The 17476-nt window shown below is 42.2% G+C and overlaps 1 protein-coding gene across 1 annotated transcript; it reads right to left on the bottom strand.

The window, feature by feature from the left end:
* Window positions 1–10278: 10278 nt before the first annotated feature.
* On the bottom strand, window positions 10279–17261 carry LOC114512474 (complement factor H-related protein 4-like). The gene is made up of 8 exons (XM_036016071.1): window positions 17147–17261; window positions 16571–16744; window positions 14987–15181; window positions 14421–14564; window positions 13999–14028; window positions 11348–11524; window positions 10968–11150; window positions 10279–10370 (listed from the first exon to the last, which is right to left on the bottom strand). The coding sequence occupies exons 1-8, from the start codon at window positions 17214–17216 to the stop codon at window positions 10279–10281; spliced, it is 1065 nt and encodes a 354-aa protein (XP_035871964.1). The 5' UTR covers window positions 17217–17261.
* Between the last annotated feature and the right edge of the window lie 215 nt (window positions 17262–17476).

Raw genomic sequence — 17476 nt, 5'->3', positions numbered from 1 at the left:
TGTAAATGATGACACAGTTTATTTTACCACCTTTGGGAGAAGATTAGGCTGAAAGCTCAGACTACTGTATTGTATTGATTTCCCTAAAATAAGGTAGAATAGAGCAGGAAATGACAGAAAATCTTTAGCAAGCGTTGAGGCAGTGTGGGTGGCTGGTGGAAGTGCCTTCATTCACATCTGGGCAACTGCACTGTCCCTTCCCCACACACGGCTTTAAATGACTGCCCTGATGTCACCGCACTGTGTCCCGGTTTACACGAAAACTCAATGATATCCCCTCTTTTTACGTAGTGTGTCTTGTCCTTTTTCCCTTTGAACTGTATGTTATTTTCATTCAGAATTTCTTCAGATATGACACAGGGATCTGAAAGTAGACAAAGAAATAAAAACAATAAATAATCTTTCCTATTGTGGACTAATGAAGCTTCAACCCAGTGAATAGTTGAGGACAGCATAAGATGATCATGTAATCTCAATGGTAATGTATTGATGTTTGTATGTTTCTGTTATGCCCACAATGTGGAAAGAGAATAAAGAAAATCACAATCTGGGGCGGCTAAGATGTTGTCGGAGTAGGAAGGAGTAGATTCGGCTTCCCTCTGCTCAGGGGAGAAAATCCTGACTGATCTATGGAGTAGAGAAGGAAACAACCAACATACTTCAGCATATGTGAAAATAGTGTACCAAGGATTGTGGTGGAACCGAAAAACCGGACCTTAAGAAGAATGCTGCAACAAGGTAGGGTCCCGGGAACCAGCGTGGGCTGCAGCCCCAGGCCTAGGGCCCACTGCTGGGTTTGCCACAGAGTCCTTGGGAGAGAGCTGGGACAACTGCTCCCTCCCCAGCCAAAGAAGGTCTGAGCAGCACTGGGAGGAATCCAGGTGCTAGCAAACACACAAGGGCTGTGAGCACCTTTGGAGGCTGTGGACACCGGAGAGGCTGGGTTGAACAGCAGGCCCGGACCCCCACAGTCACCAGTCTGGCTGGAGAGTTTGGTGGCGGGAGAAGCCAGGCCACTGTGGGGAACAGCAGGCTTGAACAGGAGGAATTTCTCAAGAGGAAGCAGTGAATAGACAGACACTGTTTGGGGAATTCTCCTAAAGTGATGAGTCGCTCCAGCCTCCCTGCCACCCAGCTGTGGGCGCAGGGGCGTGCGGGCACACATGCAGGGAGAGCATCCCCGCACCCCAGTCCACAGCAGTAACCCTGGGGAAAGACCTGATTCCCAACCTGGGGCGCAAGTTTGAGGAGCCAGTGCGAGCTCCGAGCTCCACTGGCTGAGGAAGAAAAGTCATACCAATCACCCCTCAGCCTGCCGCAGCCAGCAAGAGCAGAAAAACCAGTTTGGCCACTTTGAAACCAAGAGACTTTTTAATTAATTCTATTTTTTAACAATTTTTAATTTTTAAATTTTTATTGTTTTTATTCTCTTTTGATTTCTTTTTCCTCTCTTTCCTGATTTCTTGTTTTATTCCTCCCTCCTTCCTTTCCTCCAATTTTATCTCTTCTTCCTTCCTTCGTCTGCCTTTTCTATTTTTACTTTTTAAAATTTTTCTAAATACTTAGAAGTGAGACAAAATCCTGGATCTGTGAAAAGACCAAAGTTGAACCCAAAGAAGAGGCATCACAACAGCTGGGACAGTGAGATAAATTTCACTCTGCTATTACAGAGAACCTGCAAGTTATTACATATTTGTATCATTATTATTTTTCCAGTATTCCCACATCTTTTTTTAATAGTAGTTTTGTATCCCTCTTCTTTTTGTATAGTCTACTTTGCTAGGCTGGATATATTGTATGATCTGACAGCTTTCCCCTGATATCTCTTTCCATACTGTATTGCTAATCTACTGTCCTTTACCTCACCTGTGTCCCATTAGCACACTACCCAAGGTTCTGTACTCCCTATTCTTGTTACTTAGATCTCATAGATTCTGTCATATGATTGTTGCCATAATATCATTGTAAATAACTGCTGTTCCATGAAATTGTAATTACTTCACAGCACCACCCCCCCACCCAGATTTTAGCCCATTTCAAAGTTTCCTGAACTCTATTACTGTAGTGGTTAACTCTATTCTCTCACACACTACACCTATTTACTATCCTTTACTCTCACCTTACCTCATAATCTGACCTCCCACAATCTCCCTGCTTTATAGATCCAACTCACAATCCTTCCTCCCTCAACAAGAGTCTTATCTTCTTTCCATCCTTTCTAAAAATCAGCTAGCTGGGTGGAAGATCATGGTTAACACTACACATAGTCAAAGGATCTCCTATCTCTTCCCTACTTGATACTACTGTAAATATCATAGAATTCTCTGTTGCTGTCTTAAACCATTTTCCCTTCCCCCTCCAACTGATGACAAAAAAGAATAGGTGGAGGTGGTGAACACCAGAATACCCACTGGAAGAGGAAACCCAACAACAAAGGGACCACTAACAGATAACAACAGAAGAAGGTGAAGGAGGGAGTAGTAACCACACAAACCTCAATCCAGGACCTATCTGGAAATACAACTAAACAGTAGAGACAGTACCCAATACAAACAACTGAACAAGAGCAAGAGAGAATTCTTTAAACCTTATACGCATGGAAGAACCAGCTTCAACACAACCTGCCCTCAACAGCACAACAAAATACAGGAGGTGGTGGACAGAGTGACCCTCATTTAACCAGCTGGTGGGAAGGAACCACCAAAGAAAGACTGAACAACAATCAAAACCCAAAGGGAAACACAAAGCCAACTTAAATGACAGCCCAAGACCAGTGAGCTTGGGAGATCAAGGAAACTGCACCATGGAAACTCACTGCTATTCTAACACAGAAGTTCACACCACAAACCCAAGGAGCCAGAACAGATCAATATAAGAAGCTGAGGCTAACAAGAAGAGTCTCACAAACAATGGGAAGACAAAGAAACAATCCCCAAATGAAAGGAAAGGAGGAAGCCTCAGAAAGAATGCTAAATGAAATAGAGGCAATTCAACTATCAGATATTGAGTTCAAAGCAATGATCGTCAGGAAGCTCAATGAGCTTACAATGAGCTACGAGAAACTACAGGGAAGCTACAATGAACTCAATGAAAACTATGTCACCATGAAAAAGGAAATAGAAACTCTCAACAAGGGCCAAGAGGAAATGAAGAATACAATTTCTGAACTGAAGAACACAGTAGGAGGATTGAAAAGCAGAATCGATGAAGCAGAAGATCGGATCAGCGAGCTAGAGGACAAAGTACAAGAAAACACCCAGAAAGAGCAAGACAAGGAAAAGAGGCTTGTTGCGCGTGGGTCACCGGCCAGCAGTGACCATGGAACGCTGTGGATGGCTCGCCGAAAAACACGCGAGAAACAAACACACATGCACAGAGACAGACTAGTTTCTGTGGGGAAGTAGGGACAGAATGGTCACCCCCCCTACTGGGGAGGGCCCTGATTTACCATCCACACATGCTTTTATTGGGCTCATTTTGCATAATAATTCAGGTAAAGTACAGTACTCATTAGGGGGAAGTAAGAAACTATAGAAAACAAGGAACTCTGCTGGTCTATTGAGTGGGGGTCAAAGAGCTGTAAGACTTTGAGGAACCAACTTCCTCCTTGGACCCCTCTCATTCAACTGAGAGCATTCTAAACAAAGAAGGTTTCACAGTAATTTACATGTTCTTTCTTAGGCCTGATCACCTGGGGAATCTGCTCTTTGCAGCACAGAGCTGCACCACCCTGTCAGTGTTTCAGGCTTAGCACGGGAACTAAGGCAATAAGGAGATTTTCTCCCAGACGCTGAGAACTCAGGCTATGTCAAAGCCGAGGAGCGAGGGTCCATCACCCCCTTTTGCTGCAGCCCCCCAAGTCCTTCTTTTGGGGGGCCTCCCAAAGTGATCGTGCCTGACTTAGGTCATTCCCTCCATGGGGAATCTTACCCGTCTTTGGCTAACCGACCAAGCTTTTTGGGGTTCAGCAGCAGAAGCAGCATTCCTGCCAGGGAGATAAGCTTTTGTCTCCTTGCTGGCTTACGGTTCCAAGGGCGTTCCCTCAGCCCTAGCCTAGGTGGGGGTTTCAGCTTCTGATACCAGTCAGGGCGGTTCTCAACAGAGGCTCAGAAAGAATGAAGAGGGATTAAGAGAAATGCAAGACAATATGAAACGTAATAATAATGTCCATATAATAGGGATACCAGAAGGAGAAGAAGAAGACCAAGGGATAGAAAACCTATTTGAAAAGTAATGATGGAAAACTTCCCTAATTTGATGAGAGACAAAGTCACACAAATCCAGGAAACACAGAGAGTCCCAATCAAGAGGAACCCAAAGAGACCCACCTCAAGACACATCATAATTAAAATGGCAAAATTTCAAGACAAAGAGAAAATCTTAAAGGCAGCAAGGGAGAAACAGGAAGTAACATACAAGGGAGCCCCAATAAGGCTAACCGCTGACTTTTCAATGGAAACACTCCAAGCCAGAAGAGAATGGCAAGAAATCATCCAAGGAATGAGAACCAGAGGTCTGCAACCAAGGCTACTTTACCCAGCAAGGCTCTCAATCAAGATAAAAGGCCAAATAAGAAGCTTCTTGGACAAAAGAAGCCTAAAGGAATACACCTCCACTAAATCAGCTCTGCAAGATGCTAAAGGGACTGCTTTAAGGAAAGTAAAAGAGAGAGTGAGAGAGGAACACATGTACATAAAAGGCAATGACTAAGTACCTATCAATAATAACCTTAAACATAAATAGATTAAATGCTCCAAAAAAGGCATAGAATAGCTGATTGGATAAGAAAACATGAACCACACATATGCTGCCTACAAGAGACCCACCTCAGGATAAAAGACCTGCACAGGCTAAAAGTGAAGGGCTGGAAACAAATTTTCCAAGCAAATGGACAGGAAAAAAGAAAGCTGGGGTAGCAATACTCATATCTGACAAAATAGACTTCCAAAAAAGGACCATAAAGAGAGACCCAGAAGGTCATTTCATAATACTCAAGGGAAGAATCCACCAAGAAGACATAAATATTGTAAATATATATGCACCCAACATAGGAGCACCCAAATACATAAAGAAAATCTTAGGGGACTTCAAGAAAGATACTGACAGCAACACAATTATTGTGGGGGATTTTAACACCCCACTATCAAAAATGGACAGATCTTCCAAACAAAATATCAACAAGGATATTGTGGCATTAAATCATACCCTAGATGAAATGGGCTTTACTGATATATACAGACCCCTCCATCCCAAAGAAGCTAAATACCCATTCTTTTCAAATGTACATGGAACATTTTCAAAGATTGACCACATGATAGGACACAAAACAAGCCTCAACAATTTCAAAAAAATTTGAAATCATACCAAACACTTTCTTGGATCACAAGGGACTGAAGGTAGAAACCAGCCCAAAGGAAAAAAAACCCAAACACTCAAAATCATGGAGATTAAACAACATGCTATTAAACAATGAATGGATCAAGAATGCTATTAAGGAAGAAATCAAAAGGTTTCTGGAAACAAATGAAAATGAACTCACAACAACCCAAAACATATGGAACATAGCCAAGGCAGTCCTGAGAGGGAAGTTCATTGCGATACAGGCCCACCTAAAAAAGTTAGAAACATTCCAAACAAACAACCTAACCCTATGTCTACAAGAACTCGAGGAACAACAACAAAGACAGCTCAGAGCAAGCAGCAGGAAGGAAATAACCAACATCAGAGCAGAATTAAATGACATAGAGACTAAGAGCACAATTCTAAGGATCAATGTATCCAAGAGCTGATTCTTTGAAAAGATAAACAAAATCGACAAGTTTTAAGCAGACTCATCAGTAAAAAATGAGAGAAAACCCAAACAAACACAATAAAAAATGAAAGAGGAGAGATTACAACAGATACCTCAGAAATACAAAGGACTGTAAGAAATTACTATGAAGAACTGTATGCCAAGAAATTTGAAAACCTAGATGAAATGGACAAATTTCTAGAAAAATATAATCTTCCAAAACTCAATGGAAAAGAAGCAGAAAGCCTGCACAAACCAATAACAGCAAAAGAAACTGAAGGAGTAATCAAAGAACTCCCAACACACAAAAGCCCTGGACCAGATGGTTTCACAGGAGAATTCTACAAAGCATTTAAGGAAGAACTAACCCCTATCCTTCACAGACTATTTCAAAAAATCCAAAAAGATGGAAGACTCCCAAACTCTTTTTATGTGGCCAACATCATCCTAATTCCAAAACCAGATAAAGACAACAAAGAAAGAAAACTACAGGCCAATATCACTGATGAACATTGACGCTAAAATCCTCAACAAAATACTGGCAAACTGCATCCAACAGTACATTAAAAAGATCATACACCATGACCAAGTGGGATTCATTCCAGGGATGCAAGGATGGTACAATATTCGCAAATCAGTAAATGTAATACATCACATAAACAAAAGCAAAGACAAAAACCACATGATCATATCAGTAGATGCAGAAAAGCATTTGATAAGGTGCAGCACCCATTTATGATAAAAACACTCAGCAAAGTGGGAATAGAGGGAGCATTCCTCAACATAATAAAGGCCATATATGAGAAACCTACAGCCAACATTATACTCAATGGGCAAAAATTAAAATCTTTTCCACTAAGATCAGGAACAAGACAAGGCTGCCCACTTTCACCACTTCTATTTGATATAGTACTGGAAGTTTTAGCCACAGCGATCAGACAAGAAAAAGAAATAAAAGGAATCCAAATCGGAAAGGAGGAAACAAAACTCTCACTGTTTGCAGATGACAGGATAGTGTACATCGAAAATCCTATAGACTCCACCAAATAACTGCTTGACCTAATAAATGAATTTGGCAAAACAGCAGGATACAAAGTCAGTATCCAGAAATCAAAGGCATTTCTGTACACCAACAATGAAACAGCAGAAGCAGAAATCAAAAAGAAATATCCCATTTGAAATAGCAAAAAGAAAAATAAAATACCTAAGAATAAACCTAACCAAAGAGGTAAAAGACCTGTATTCAGAAAACTACACAACACTGAAGAAAGTTAAGGAAGACACAAGCAAATGGAAACATATACCGTGTTCTTGGATTGGAAGAATTAACATCATCAAAATGTCAATACTACCAAAAGCAACTTACACATTCAATGCAATACCTATTAAAGTACCAATGGCTTATTTCACAGACATAGAACAAACATTTCAAAAATTTATATGGAACCCTAAACGACCTCGTATAGCTGCTGCAATTTTGAGAAAGAAGAGTAAAGTAGGAGGGCTCACAATACCTGACACTAAACTATACTACAAGTCCACTGTAATCAAAGCAGCCTGCTACTGGCATAAAAACAGGCACATGGACCAATGGAACAGAACAGAGAGCCCAGAAATAAACCCAAGTCTCTACAGTGAATTAATATTTGACAAAGGAAGCAGCAACATAAAATGGAATAAAAATAGCCTCTTCAACAAATGGTGTTGGGAGAACTGGACAGCTACGTGCAAAAAAATGAAACTCGAGCAAAAACTTACACCTTATACAAAAATAAATTCAAGGTGGATAAAAGACTTAAATATAAACCGTGACACCATTAAAGTCCTAGAAGAGAACGTAGGTAGGAAAATCTCAGATATTTTATGCAGAAACTTTTTTAGTGACTTATCTCCTAGAGCAAGGGACATAAAGGAAAGAATAAACAAATGGGGCCTCATCAAGATTAAAAGCTTCTGCACAGCTAAAGAAAACAGTATCAAAATAAAAAGAGAACCAACTGTATGGGAAAACATATTTGCCAATGATACCTCAGACAAGAGTTTAATCTCCAAAATATACAAAGAACTTACACGACTCCACTCTAAGAAGACAAGTAACCCAATTAAAAAACGGGCAAAGGACTTGAACAGACACTTCTCCAAGGAGGACATACAGAAAACCCAAAGACACATGAAGCGATGCTCAATATCGCTAGCCATCAGAGAGATGCAGATTAAAACCACAATGAGATACCACTTCACACCAGTCAGAATGGCCATCATAAACAAAGCAACAAACAACAAGTGTTGGAGAGGTTGTGGAGAAAAGGGGACCCTAGTGCACTGCTGGTGGGACTGCAGACCGGTGCAACCACTATGGAAAGCAGTTTGGAACTTCCTCAGAAAACTAAAAATGGATCTGCCTTTTGACCCAGCAATTCCACTGCTGGGACTCTATCCTGAGAACACTAAAACACCAATTCAAAAGAACCCATGCATCCCAGTGTTCACAGCAGCACAATTTACAATAGCTAGATGCAGGAAGCAACCAAGATGCCCATCAGTAAATGAATGGATGAAAGAACTATGTACATTTACACAATGGAATTCTCTGCAGCAGAAAGAAAGAAGGAGCTCCTACCCTTTGCGACAGCATGGATGGAGCTGGAGAGCATTATGCTAAGCGAAACAAGCCAGGCAATGAAAGACAAATACCACATGATATCACCTTTAACAGGAACCTAAACAACAAAACAAAGAAACAAGCAAAATATAACCAAAGACACTGAAATAGGGGACAGGCTGACAGTGACCAGAGGGAAGAGAAGAGGGAATTTCAGGGGAGAATGGGAAGGGTTTACAGGAACAAGTATAAGGACACATGGACAAAAGCTAGGGGGAGGGTGGTAATGGGAAGGAAGTGGGAAGGGTTGGGTGGGTGGGCTGGAATGGGAGTAAAAGGGAGAAAAGTGTATTTGAACAATGATTAAAATAAAATAAAATAAAATCACAATCTTTCTAGTAAGGAATCTACCATTAAATTATACTTACATAAAGAAATGTACTTAAATCATCTTTATATCTATCCATCCACCCAATGATTCACTACACCTTATCTATCTATCTATCTATCTATCTGTCTGTCATTTATCATCTTCTACTTTCTCAAGGTCAAGACAGGCTGCAGAGAGGCACAGATATACACATAGTGTGGATTTGAATCCCAACTTGTTTTGATCACATTTATCTACCTTTCTATATCCCTGTGTCCTCTTGCATAAAATCCGTATATTTCCTTTTTTGAAATGTTTTGTGACATCAGAGTTTCTAGTTTATTGCTGTTGCAATGTGACTGCAAGCAGTATATCATATGTTACAATATTGTTATAGATCTTGTCTCTTTTCTGTAAACAAGCTGCTACTGCATTGTACAAATTAGTACATGTGAGTAATTTTAACTTTCTTCTGTTGAGTGTGCTGGGGAGGCGTTGGAAAATAAGATTATATAGCTTTCAGGAGTGCAATTCTCTGTCACATCATCTGGTGTCCACCATCCTAAGTCAACTCTTTTCCTGTCACCAGATAGTTGAACCCCTTTCCGTTTATACCCCCTGTGTACTTTCCCTCTAGAACCGCTACACTGTTGTCTGTTCACTAGTTTCTGTTTGTTGTTGTTCTTGTTTGTTCATCCATTTCTTTCAGTTTTATGCCCATGTATGAGTGAAACCGTGTGGTTGATGTCCTTTTCTGTCTGACATCTCACTGGCATGATATTCTCAGAGTCCATCCAGGTTGTCACAAATGTCAGTGTTTCATCTTATAGCTGAGAGGTAGTCCAATTACATGTGTACCACATCTTTATCCAATCATATGCCAAAGTTCAAACACACCGTGGGCTCCTCTCTCTCTTGTTCACCCCAGTGTTTTGCATTCTAGTTCCACCATCACTGACATTGGTGAGGCCTTAGACATAGCTCCAATCATGTTCCCCCACATCCCATTAACTCTTACATGATGAAGCTTCATAAAAATTCACATCCCTTGGGATATGCATAGATTTTCAAAGTCCAACAAACATCCTCATGCATGTTAATAACCAAAAGTATGTACTAGATGAGGTCTACATACCTCCAAACATCCATCCCAGGAATTTCCTTTCTGCTTTTCTATTGAACTTTTCTTTACATTTCCTGAGTTTTAGTAAGAGAGGGAGGGAGGAATAGAGGGGAGAGAGAAATTTCATCAGTGGCCCCTGCACACATCTGGGGACATATATGACCTGAGTGGGATTCAACACTTGAAATTTCTAATTAGTGGTTCAGAATACAGGCTGACCTCCCTGTCACACACAGAATTGCTTTTGTGTCCTCAGATGATGATAACTGGTTCCCATTCTCAGTGTTTGGAGAAGGGAATGGCTGTGCTGTGAATCACGTCTTAGACTTGTCATTCCAAGGTGAGGTCGAGAATTTATCTTGGAATTTCAACACCTTTTTTCCCCATAAACTCTAGTTTGGAGCTATTTCTAGACGACTCTGACTTGTGGGTGTGCAGTGGATCTCCAGTGCTGCCACTTCCAGGGTCAGGAGCACCGATGTTGCTACAAATCCCATAGAAGGGGACACATACACAGGATTTCTATTACATGTGGGAGCTAATGAACAAAATAAAGTAAGAAAGTGGAGACAGACTCTTGAATACAGAGAACAGACTGAGAGCTGTCAGAGGGGAGGTGGTTGGGGGCTGGGTAGACTCCTGGACATGGACCACAGTATGGTAATTTCCAGGGGGAAGGGAGGTGAGGGGAGGTAGAACAGGGTAAAAGGAGGATGAATGGTGATGGATGGAGGTTGACTCAAGGTGGTGATCACAATGTAATCTACACATGATGTAGCATAGAATTGTATACCTGAAACCTGTATAATTTTATTAACCAACTCACCCCAATAAAAACATTAAAATAGGGAAAAAATCAGCATGTCTGAACCTTCCTGTTTTAATGAGACTTTGTCATTGTCTACTTAGGAATTTTGCCAGCATCTGGCCTTACAAGTGAGTGTTAGAATGTCCAACCTCCGGCAGGACAGCTGTCTGAGAACACAGTTCTAGAGTACACCTGCAGGAGTGCTAGACTATGTATGAGCACTGAAACATGCCTATAATTTCCTCAGGATTCGGAAGAATATGGAGAACTTACAGAGACACCTTGGGGGTTCAGACCAGTTAGCATCACTGCAGGTTACGTATTTAGGACCCTGAAGTTCAAAGTAGGCCTGACATTGGTATTCAACTGTTGACCCCGGAGGGTAGGCAGCCAGTGGGAAGGAGGTGATGTCTCCATTGCCAACAGCTGGAGGAGGCCCGCACTTTTCTGCAGATTCTAAAAAATTGCATTTTCAATGTTAGGAAAAATTTGTAGTTTTATTGGAGGCCATGTAATTAAAGCTCTATAGGAACTCTGAAGTCCTGCACTGTAAGCCTGTGACTTAAAAGTGTGGTAGATAATTTCCCTCAAATCAACACTATGTTTAAACAGACTTTTAATGCAAAGGGAAACACTGGAATGAAAGTACTTACTGAAGCAGCTTGGCAAGTGTGACCAGCCGTCCTCCCCACACACCATGGTGCCTGAGGTGAGTCCATCTCTGGTTTCGTACCCATCCAGGCACTGGTAGTCCAGCGTGTCATTGGGCCTAAATGCTTTTCCAGTGATGATGGCTGTGGCATTCTCAAACAGAGGCATGTCACAATGTTCTAGAGGGAAGAAGAGTTGACAGTTGTATGTGTAAGGCCATACCATGGATAATGCAGCAAGGACACCTTCTTCTGGGGGAAATCACCGTGACCCTAAGTGTGCGTGACACCAGTGAAGTATGACTTGAACACGCTCTGACACCCAGTGTCACTCTGTGCAGGAGCACCTACCGCAGATCTCCCTGTGCATCGCTTTCCTGTCTCTCAAAGCCTCTAAACATACAGTGGGAACATTTAGTCACTTCTCTTTTTCACCTGCATGTCACTGGCTGTTACTGAATTACCTTACCGTAATGATATGATATTACCATTTTCAGGACGATGAAATTCTTATTGTCAGAGGTAATGTATGTGTTTACACACCAGACTTACTGAGAGATACTGGGGGTGTTTATCTTAGAGTAAAACCGCAGAGGTCGGGTACACAGTCCATGTGTATACATAGTGCACCCTCTCGTCCTCATGATTGCTATAACAGAAAATCAATCAAGATTGAGTATAATAATCTGTAGCAAAGGGTCCTGTTTTTCACTAAAGAGAGTCCATGACAACCACAGAAATGGAAAACAATATTTTATAATGTAAGTATGAATATCCTGCAAATCAGCCAGTTTGCCAGGTGACATTGAGATAATAAACTTTAGAACTTTATTTGGTATTTTTCACTTAGGACACTGTTTGGGAGGCTTATCTAACTCGAATCAAACAATATGTATAGTTATCATTGCCAATGTCATGCTGTGTAGAAAAGGAATGGATGGGAACTTTGGTATCAGTGGAATTTTGGATATCAAGTTGTATAGGAATAACTGTTAAATGTAACATGTGGTTGGTCCTAGAATGTCTGAGGGGGGAGAAAGGACCTGGGTCAGTGGTACTGAGGTTTTTCACACAGACAGGTTTCCTCTGTCCCTCCCCGTGTCCTCGTGGTAATAAGGAAAAGCTCAGCACGTGTGAGACTGTGGGTGTCACAGAGGGTTAGTACATTAAAACTCTGAGGAAGGGATCAGGTAGAAGGTGTTGGTCACTTTAAAATAGGAGGAAGGGGATGAGAACAGTGTGCCAGGTGACAACACAGTACGTGTTGCCAGTACGCCCATAAGCTCCCTAAGGTGTCCCTCCCCCATGGGCTTGCTGTGACAAGAGTCACAATGAATGAATGGAAAGAGAGGGATGACACCCTTCCCCGTTAGCAACCACTTTACACAAAGAAGTGTGTGTCAGCCTTCCGTGTTAAATGCTGTCACCAATATTTACCTATCTTTTCACCCCTCTAGTGTTGGTGCATTTTTACATACAACAGTCCCCTCCATGACATGCACATGCTGACAGAGATGGGTGGGACCCCTTATTCACTATGCAAACGGGCTGAGAGGGGTGTCACCTTGCCTTTGTGGATATCTGCATATCACTGCCCCCTTGTCTCTCTTGCACAGTGACCAGGTCTTGTTCCCACCTACATGTAGGTGTCTCTGGAAAAGGACCAACTGCCCAGGCTTCCCTGTGCTTGTGGCTGTGAAACTCAGATGTGGTCTCCCTCAAAGAAGGAAAGGTTTCAGACTGAGAGGAGTACTAACCTCGCCTGGAGGTAAGTTGGAACATTCTATTCCTGCCCCTCCCATGTCTCTAGCCTCCTCCTTGCTGCTCCAAAACCAACCCAATGTCCCGAGTCCACTGCACTTTGGTGACCATGGAATGGAGAACCACAAGTTGGTGAGAAGAGGCTAGGGAGAAGCCTGGACCCAAATAACACCAGGCCAACTTTGCTTTTGAACTTCTCACCTTAGTAGTTTAATTTGGGGAAATACACCTTTGCAGTTTAAATCCCAGGGAATTGATCAGTCTGTAAATACATTAAACAGATTCCTACTGAGAATCCTCCCATGCCGTCTAACGTCAGATCGAGATGGTGTCACGCCCACAGATTCCTCCTACACATCCTCTTGTCCCCATTTCTACTCATGCCCCTGGAGTACCGAAGTCCCACTGCCTGGACTGTCCTAGCAGGGACTGTGGTCCATTCCTGGGGAGCAGCCTCAGAGCAGGTTCCCATCAGTGCAGACGCGGCCCTTCCCCCACGGGAACCACCCAGGGCTGTCCCTGCAGGTCTGTTCCTTTTCACTCAGGGCTTCCCAGTTGGACTTGAACCACTTTTCCTCCTCCCCGCTCTGTTTGCGCTGCTCTGGCCATCAGCGGTCCTCAAATACACAGAATTCCTTCCTCGCTTAGTCATTTCACTTGAACATCATCTCTCTCTGAAAGTTGTTCTATAATACGATGTCCATAAAATGGATTTTCTATATGTCAAAGAACATCCACGAAACAACCTACAGATTCCTGCCAACTTAAAATGTGAAAGCCAGTCATAACTGCCATATGAGTGTCCGAATTTATTACATCCTAGGACTAATACACACATACTATATGTAAAATGTGATATGTATATGACTTTGCTGGGGGCCATGGCCTGCAACCCAGGCATGTGGCCTGACTGGGAGTCCAACCTACGACACTTTGGTTCTCAGCCAGCTCTCAATCCACTGAGCTATGCCAGTCAGGGTTAAATTCCTTTTCCATGAACCAATTAACATGCTTTAAATGTAAATACTAAAACGACTTTAATCTGTTTAACTTAACACTTAGTGACTTTCATAAGGTATAGTCCTACTGTTATTTAACACAGTAAAGTAACAATCTACTCCTGATCAAAAATTAAAAACTATTTAGACACAATTAGAATGGAAACATGTTTATATCTTTAAGACAAAAAAGATGTAATGCATCAGTTTAAGATTTGGTACATAAGCTTCCACAGAGATATGTCTGGGTGTCAGAAAGTCACAGATTGGTCCCCAGAGCGGTTTACTTACTGAGGCAAGAGAGAGATGAGGACCACCGGTCTCTGTACATGTGAGCATGCTCTGTGGGCTTCCATGGCTGTAACCAGGATTGCAGAGGGGTTCCACAGTTTCACCCTGTAAATATGTCTTTCCCTTGCTTGCAGAATGTCCATGCTCCAAATTATTGACCACACATTTTCCTGAGAATGAGAAAATGATCATGAAACCACCCCATCAATTTGGTCAAAGGAATACATTAAAATGTATCTTTAGGATATTTAAGTGAGAATGATTAGCATCCCCTAAGACATAGTTAAAGGAAAATGAAAGCCTCTACCAACAATGTTTTAAAAAGCAAAGTCAATATGAAATAGGATTTATCTGTAGTTTTCAGAATTAGAATATGTATAAATGTCATAGATATTCTCATAGAGTCTATTTTTCTGTCTCATATTTTTAATGAAAAACCTCCAAGAAAACAAACAAGCGACACTGGTCTTCCTTCTCTCAGAACTCAGCCCTCCACCTTATCTTGGTCACACAGCTCCATTGTTCTCCCTGGTGTGATTCCCCTCCTCTCTGAAGGGTCCCCATGGGCACAGGGAGGAAGAGGTTTACTCACGGACACACGGCACTTTAGGTGTCCATCCCTCTGGTGTGCAAGTGATATAACCCCAGTAGGTTTTTGTAGGTGGCAAATAGTTGTCATCGCAGGAGTAGTAAAACCACTGTTTCAGAGGAGCTGGGAAGTATGATCTGTATGTGCTTTCTGCATAGAGAACTCCATGCTTTATGTCTGGAAACTCACATGGTTTTACTTGAAATAAAAACAAACAAAAACAGTATAAATAATGTCCTCCTGTAATAGAATCTACTGAGCGATAAATGGTTTCCTTGATGAATTATGTTATTAACATAGTTGCACTCATTGCATTAGGGTTTCTAGGACAAGAAAGGTTGTAAACTCAGATGATGGAAAGAAAGGTTGTAAACTCAGATGATGGAAACCAGAAACACCTGTTTCTGGTTTTTACAACATGTGCACACGTGGAGTTCGTCTGTTATACACTGTAAAAACACAGCGCTGCCTGTCAGTTCCATCTAGGTGAGCACACACTCTCCCTGTACTGGTCAGGCTGACTGAGCTCTGTGTCACTGTGATGCCAGCATCCTCTCTAAGGGCATCACACTGTCACATTCATGTGGACATTTGTCCTGAGCTGACACTGAGGCCATTGACCTCCTACTAGTATCGTTTCATTTTTTCACTCATGGAGTGTCCAGCTGCAGCGTGAACGCCTCTACAGTGATCAGATACGTGAGCAAGAGGAACGTGAAGGTGGAGGCAGAAAGCTCTTGGAAGGAGGCCAAAGAAACCTCCCCAGAAATAAATGCCCTGTTGAACTGAGTGGCACTTTGTGACATGTGATGGTGTCAGAAAATCAACTGTGTCTCTCACTCTCCTCCCTGCGGGAAGGAGCCCACTGCCCCCACCTTTGAGTGTACGTAGACTTAGGGATCCTCTTCTAAAGGTACGAATGGTCAAGGTGACAGTGTGTGAGCAGGTCATAGATGGCATGGAGTTGTCCTTCCTGTGTCTCAGATCACTTGCTTTGGGGACATTAGTGCCACTCAGGCTCCTATGGAGACACCAGATGTTAAGGCCCTGAGGCCCCTGCACCACCAGGGAGGTGCCCACTTGGAAGCAGGTCCCAGCTGCACCCAGCCCTCAGCCCACACTCTGGGCTAGTGTCCCAGTGCTGCCCAGAGAGTGACCGGGAACTGAGGGGCTGGACCTCTCCCCAGGGCTGACCTTGTGACCCTGAATCAGGAGACAGGGATTGTTCTCAGTCAGTATTTATGGGAAATGTTTACAAAGGAATAAATAACTAATATACTTGTTTTTATACAATATGAGCCTTAGCCAATGTTTTAGTTCGGGTGCTACAAGTGTATCACTTACAGAAATAATTAGACATACACGCACATTTTTAATATTGAATAGCAAAACTTAAAAGTTCCTCAGTTATAATATATGACTCTATCCTTTTTATAATGGGCTATTTTGAAAAACACAGAATGTTATAAAATCCTCTGCTTTTCATTCTCTGTAGTCAATGATGGTGACTCATTATGTCCCCATTTTTATGTTTAAGAGAGATAATTTCAGAATTAGGAAGCAGATCATGATTTGAATGGAACTTACAGCTACATCTGGGAGGAGGTGCCCAGCCTCCTTTAGTGCATTTTGTTGTATTTCCGTGGGAGGAGGGATAAAGGCCATGGTCACAGCTGTAAGTGATTACATCTTCCAGTCTGTATTTGGTCTTGAGACGTGCGTAGACACCATTGGCAATAGCTGGAGGATCGCAGGTTGTTTCTGAAAAGAGAAAGGACAGGTGGATAATGCAGAAATCACTGTCCAGGAAAAGAGTCAAGTCCATGAGAACAGAGCAAATGTTATGACTCCCCCAGACAGTTTGGGATCATCTAGCTTTTCTGTCACCCATTTCCCAAATTTTCATGAGCATATTGGCACGACTCTCTAATATCTGTGCAGAGGCTTTCAGCCTGTAGAACACAGAAGACAGAAAACTATTTATTTTGTTTGCCCTGTAGATGAATATATGACAATCTTCCTACAAGGTACTCTCTGCTGTGAAGTCACAATACACCCTGTTCCTACGAGTCGATTCATTAAACCCAGAGACACAAGCAAGTAGGAACGACAAGAAGTTGCAGATTGTAGGGAGCTGAGCGTGCAGCTCTGTGTGCAGCTTACCTTGTCCATGAGCCCAGGAGACCCACAAGGTGACAATGACATTGACCAGGGACAGCAGCATGTTGGGCATCCCCGACGAGGTATCAACACGAATATGCCAGCCGTGCTCCGTGGGTTGTGACTCTACCTCGTAAGCAGTTGTTAGTGTGAGCCTGAATTTAAGGGCACTACCAGGATGGTAATTTGTTGAGGTCACTTAGTGAAAATCAAAGTTCAGAGAGTTTTGCAAGATCTGTTCATTTTTGTTAATGATTTCACAATCATTTTTTGACTACATTTCCTCATTGTTCTTATGAAACTTTTCTATGGAATATCGACACAGAGGCAAAA

Source organism: Phyllostomus discolor, chromosome 15, assembly GCF_004126475.2.
Source record: "Phyllostomus discolor isolate MPI-MPIP mPhyDis1 chromosome 15, mPhyDis1.pri.v3, whole genome shotgun sequence".
NCBI lineage: Eukaryota > Metazoa > Chordata > Mammalia > Chiroptera > Phyllostomidae > Phyllostomus > Phyllostomus discolor.
The sequence above is the reverse complement of the archived record's forward strand: the minus strand, read 5'-3'. Positions and strand labels throughout refer to the sequence as shown.

Excerpts from the sequence above, each read along its gene's own strand:
- LOC114512474 (XM_036016071.1), bottom strand. The coding sequence starts at position 17,216 with ATGCCCAACATGCTGCTGTCCCTGGTCAATGTCATTGTCACCTTGTGG. Across the intron at positions 16,745-17,146 it reads CTCCTGGGCTCATGGACAAG|AAACAACCTGCGATCCTCCA; the intron begins GTAAGCTGCACA and ends TTCTCTTTTCAG. Across the intron at positions 15,182-16,570 it reads ACCTCCTCCCAGATGTAGCT|TAAAACCATGTGAGTTTCCA; the intron begins GTAAGTTCCATT and ends TTTTATTTCAAG.